Source organism: Ammospiza caudacuta, chromosome 18, assembly GCF_027887145.1.
Source record: "Ammospiza caudacuta isolate bAmmCau1 chromosome 18, bAmmCau1.pri, whole genome shotgun sequence".
Classification (NCBI taxonomy): domain Eukaryota; kingdom Metazoa; phylum Chordata; class Aves; order Passeriformes; family Passerellidae; genus Ammospiza; species Ammospiza caudacuta.
Window position 1 is genome coordinate 12,439,115 of NC_080610.1, and position 5,771 is coordinate 12,444,885.

Sequence of the window (5,771 nt, forward strand, 5' to 3'; positions counted from 1 at the left end):
TTCCTCTCCCCGCTGCTATCCCAGTGCCCATAACCGTGACCTGCCGCGGGTTTTGGGCCGAGCCAGGATCTCCCTGCCCCGGGGCCGAGCTCCGGAGCGCTTTTCCAGCTCCTCCCTCCCTGCCGGCCGCGGGGATGGGCGGTGGCGGAGGCGGGCGGGAGCAGCGCTCCGCCCGCGGGGCCGGGCGGGCCGGGCCGGTGGGAGCCGAGGACAAAGGTGACTGTGCGGGAGCCGTGCCCCAAAGCCCCCTCAGCCCCCTGGCACCATCCCACCCCGGACCCAGCGCTCCCACGGCCACCGCGGCCACTCGCGCGTCGTTGATGCTGGTGAGCGCCGCACACCGCAGGTAGAGCCCAGGTGAGTGCAAAGTCTGGCACGGCGAGGCCACCAGCGATTAGGGGACAGGAGCAGCGGTGGCCTTGCCCGGGTGGCAGGGTTCATGGCCACGGCTCTCTGGAGCGGCAGCCAGATCGGCGGCGCCGGCCAAAGCCTTCCGTGCCGCCGCGGGGAGGAGCGAAGGGACACGGAAAGCGCGGCGCCGGCGGGAAGGTCACCTGTGCCAGGTGAGGCACCGGGACAGGCCCTGCCCGGGGCTCCTCCCTGGGAAAACACTGCCGGGGTGGCGGTGGGAGGGTGAGCCTCATCCCTTGGGCAGCCGGAGCCCACCGGCCATCCGCCGGGCTCAGCCCCTTATCAGCGAGTCCTCTTATCCCGGCTATCCCGGCGTTGTTTATTCAGCAGCTCCATTTCCTGGGCGCCAGGGCTGCTGCTGCTGCCGCCAGCACGAACAAAAAGGCGCTGGTTCGTTTCCGTGCCATCGATGCGCGGCGCTGAGCACCCGCTGTCCCCGCAGGGCGCGCAGCCATGAAGCTGAACGAGCGCAGCTTGGCCTTCTACGCCACCTGCGACTCCCCGGCCGACAACTGCGGCTTCCTCTACAAGCGCGGCGAGCGGCACACGGCCTATCACCGCCGCTGGTTCGTGCTCAAGGGAAACATGCTCTTCTACTTCGAGGAGCGCGACAGCCGGGAGCCCGTGGGCGTCATCGTGCTGGAGGGCTGCAATGTGGAGCTCTGCGATTCGGCCGAGAACTTCGCCTTCGCCATCCGCTTCGGCGGCAGCAAGTCCCGCACCTACGTGCTGGCGGCGGAGAGCCAGGAGGCCATGGAGTCGTGGGTGAAGTCGCTGTCCCGAGCCAGCTTTGACTACATGCGGCTGGTGGTGCGGGAGCTGGAGAAGCAGCTGCAGGAGATGAGCCGGGGGCTGCCCGGGGGATGCTCCCAGGACGCTCCCGACCCTCGGAAGCCGAAGCCGTCGGGGCTGGAGCAGTGCCGGGAGCGGCTGCCGGCTCTGCCCGCTGTCCCGCCGAAGGAGAACGGCTGTGCGGTGTGGAACAACGTGCTGGAGGCCGAGGAGCGGCCGCCCGACACCTCTGGGCACGATGAGGAGGGGGCGCCGCGGCCGCCGCCGCTGCCGCCCCGCCGGAGGGTGTCGAACGGCAGCGGGACAGCGAGCGCTGTGGCACAGAGCCCGTCCACGTTCTGCCGCCTCCACGAGCAGTACAGCCGGGAGGTGGCCCGGCTGCGGCAGGACTGGCAGCAGAAGCGGCGTGGCTCCCAGCCCTGAGCGGCGGATGAGCACTGGGAACCTAGCAGGAGATGGGGCAGGGTGGAGGTGGCCGTCCGTGGTGATGGACGTGTCCCCTCCTCGCCCCGGGGTGTGCAGACCTGGCTGTGGTGGTGTTGGTGGTGCCAGCGAGGGCTGGGCACCAAGGGACACCAGTGATGGTGAAATGGGCACCATATAGGTGCCCTCCAGCCATCCCTCATGTGGGTTTGGGGTGCTCCACTCAGCACGAGCAAACTACAAACCACTCACTGCCTGAGTGGACATAGACCTCTGCTCTGGCTCTGCTGGGGCCTCTGGGTGCTCTTGCAGTGGGATCACACCCTGACAACCTCTGGAGGAGGATTGTGATGGGATCCCGCCCGCCTGAGCTCCCGTGTGGGTTCCACAGTGGAGAGCCTGCCACCGACTTCCCCTCCTGGCCAGCACAGGGCTGAGGTCGGCTGAGCTCTGCCAGATCCCTCTGCTCCAGCAGGATGTGGTTTGAAATGAAAATATCAGTGAGTGCAGCCCTTCCTTAATGGCAGCAGCAGCTCCGCACGCTCCGGGGAGCTGGTGACGCCCAGCCCCGGGCATTTCACAGGGAGCAATTGCTGCTTGCAGCCTGGATGGTGAATGTGGAGGGGGGATCAGACCCTGGGGGAGTTCAGCAGCTGCAGGCACTGCTTTGCTGGTGGGTATTTTGGGACAGCACATCATCCCCGTGCCAGCTCACTAAGGGGAAGCATCGCTCATGGTGGCAAATGGGAACGTGTGTGTCAGCAGCAGAGCGTGAGGAATGATTCATGTGCCAAACCAGAGCAAAGCTGGTGTCTCATGCCTGTGTTCCTATCTTATTTCCACATCAGAAACTCAAGCTGCTGGCCCAGAGGTGGGGTGACCCACTCTGGAGCACGTGGGAGCAGTCAGGGTGCCCTGGCTCAGGGTTGGGTGGCTCGAGCTCCCTTTGCTCCCTTGGGACAGGCACAGGATTTTTCTACAAGAAAAGTTGTAGATTTTTCTACAATAGAAGTTCAGAACTTCCCTCCCATCCATGGTCCTTGTTTGTGCCTCTGAGCCCCTGGGCACAGGGGTCCAGGCGGGAATTAATGATTTATTTTAATCCTCCTGCTGTCCCCACCATGTCTGTGGGGCTGGTCAGGGACTGTGTCACCCGAAGGGGACATGGCCAATGCCAGGGTCTTGCAGTGCCCTGGAGCCCCATATCTGCCTGCAGGGATGGGGTGAGATGGGATGGAGTCACCCTGGGGACATCAGGACACCCAGTGCCAGGGTGGTCCCATGTCAGGGCACCTCTTAACCAGGACAAAATATCTGTCCCCTTGTTGATGCCACACAGGGACCAAGGACTCTGCCCTTGTGAAAGTGGCCAGCACATCCCCATGTCCCTGCCCACACATCCCACTTCATGAATATCTCCAACTTCTCTTTAATACAGGGTCTGGCAGAGGCTGGGCAATCACTTATTGGGGAAACTGAGGCACGAAGCCAGCCAGGGTCACCTGCTCACCGAGAGTCCTGCAGAGCATGGAGCCTGTCCCTGGCCAGGCATGGCATTCCTCTATGGAATGTGGCATTTGGAGCAGTGCCAAGGGCAGCCAGGGTGCAGCTGCACCCAGATGGTTCCGTGGCTCCGTCCTTTGCCACAGGGAAGATCCTGGTTTCCATGGCAGCTGGCACAGCTTCGCCAGACGTTCAGATATTCATCAATAAAAGTCCTCCTCAACATGTTAGCTGACAAACAAGCTCAAACAGATATGCAACATATGGATTTATTAATTCATCAGACACAAACAGCCCTGCCTGGTGTCAGGAGCTGCCGACTTGCCCAGCAATGTTGGCTCTGAACGAGAGCCGTGCTGGGGCACGGTGCCACAGGCACTGCCAGGCTGGACAGGGCTTTGGGCAGCCTGGTCTAGTGGAAGGTGTTTCTGCCCATGGCAGGGGGATGGAGTAAGATGATCCTTAAGGTCTCTTCTAACCCAAACCATTCCAGGAAATGATGATTTTATGATAAACTCACGCTGGAGGATGCTGAGCTACCCCAGGGGCAGGAGCAAACCTGCAGCAGGGATGAGCACAGGAGTTTTATGGGGCAGGATCACACCCTGAGCTGGACTAACCCCATTTAAAACCCTCTTTTTTTATCCCCCCACTCACAGGAATAATGAGAGCTCTTGCCACAATCCCAAAGCAAAGCTGAGACTTCTGAGGGTGCCAACACTGGGCAAGTGTGAGAGGGGTTTCCATTCCATCACCTCCAGACAAAACACCCCAAGGCCAGAGTCGTATCCAACTTCTGTATTTAGTGGCTCTTTACAGAACTTGTTCCTTCCAAAATTGTTAAACAAAGTTCATCGATCTCATAGAAACTTTTGAAGTACAGAACATGAGCCTAACAAAAACGTGACCGGTGTGTCCCGCTGGCTTTCATACAACAGGATTGCCGTGCTCAGGACTGTCCCAAGTGCTTCCTCAAATCCCGTTCCACTTAAAGCTCCCTCTAGCACACAACGGAGAAGGCAGGCAGTGGTCACACCTCCACCTGCCACAGCACGGTGGCAGAGCAGCCCTGGGGTTTGTCAGGGCAGGAGAGGCAGGCAAGGAGAGCTGTGCCCTCACCCAGCATTGCTCCACTACCACCCGAGTACAAAAATACCCTTTTTTCTGATAAAAACATCTGCAGTGGAAAATCAGTCAATGGGAGCCTGGCAGGGCCTTGGTGGGCAATGGTTGATGCTGTGTGGGCAGGGGACAGGGCAGAGCAGGCCAGGGTGGGACTCCCCACATTGTTTAAAGGCATTTTGTTAGCAGAGGCTGGCTGGAGGTGGTGGGGTCAGGGAGGTGACAGGGAGCACACTGGGATTGTGCCACCACTGAGCTCCTGTGTCTGCACAGGATCAGCCCTGGAATGCCAAAGCTCCGTGATGCTTTGCCCAACTCAGGGCTGAGCTTGCCCAATTTAGGCAGGAGCCTGCTGTGACACCCCAGAGCTCATCCTGGCATCACTGACACCCACCACCTGGGACATGGGAAGGGGATGCTCCTCCTGCCCAGGTGCTCTCCCTAAAAAAGTGCTGGGCTGTGATGCTGGAGCAGCCTTGAGGAGGGCTCAGCCTGTGAGTGGGTGGCTCACGATTTTTGGGTGCTCACCTCAAGCACTGCTGCCCCAGAGCCAAAGCTCAGAGGCTCCATCTTTCTCTTTCCTCAGTGGATGGGGAATCAGGATGCCATGGATATCCATCCCCAGTGAGCTGGTACCATCCTCAAGCACCACACCCAGGGACATTTTCCCATCCCAAGCTCACTCAGGTTGCTTTCTTTGCTTTTGCCTCATTTTCTCTCCTCCTTTGGGAGCTGGCACGAGCTGCAGATGGCAGGTGGGAGCTGCCACCGGCCGCCGGCCGGAGGAAGCGCGAGGGACGGCGTTGGGACCATGCTACATCTTGTTCCAGAAGGCTATTGCAGACATTTCTACAACATATACAACCGCACGGGACATTCTGTGTTACAAAGGCTTCCAAAAACATAAACCACCAGAACTAAATACATACTCGATGGCGTCGGGGGCTTTAGAGTCTTCAGGGACTAGGACGCAGTCTCTGGCTGGGGCAGAAGCGATGCAGTGTCTTACAGACAAGGGTGGAAACTGCAAAAGTTTCTTAAATTTGGTCAGTCTCATAGTGCTTCTTGATGGCTTTGCTCAAAAAGTCTTTTCTGTGGGTTTTTTTTTTTTTTGTTTTTTGTTTATTTGTTTTTAATCTCATCCAGTGGCAAACTACAAGACTTCAGTGTACATTTAATGACACGACTGCTACATCATCTTGATTTTATAGCTATCTTTAATATCAAAGCAGCTTAAGCTGTTAATAAATTCCAAAGTATCCTTTTATTAAAATATCTAAAAGAGGTCTATAAATATTTTTTGTTTTTTTGTTTTACTTTTCTAAAATTGTTCCCAGTTTTTCACATTTAAAACAAAGCCAGAGGGGTGGGGTGGATTCATAGAGAGGGGTCCCCTCTTTTTTCACGGGCGCTCCTCTTCCGTGGCGCCGGCCACTCGTCACCTCTCGGTGCACACTGCATTTATCAAAATATATATATATGTGTGGGGGTGTATATATATATTTGGGGCGTCGGGGGGC

At 58.1% G+C, this 5,771-nt stretch overlaps 1 protein-coding gene across 1 annotated transcript; it reads left to right on the top strand.

Moving 5' to 3' along the window:
• The first annotated feature begins 864 nt into the window (after positions 1–864).
• PHETA1 (PH domain containing endocytic trafficking adaptor 1) lies at positions 865–5,498 on the top strand. Its single transcript, XM_058816800.1, has one exon. It carries the CDS (start codon positions 865–867, stop codon positions 1,624–1,626), a length of 762 nt encoding a protein of 253 aa, XP_058672783.1. The 3' UTR covers positions 1,627–5,498.
• Positions 5,499–5,771: the final 273 nt, after the last annotated feature.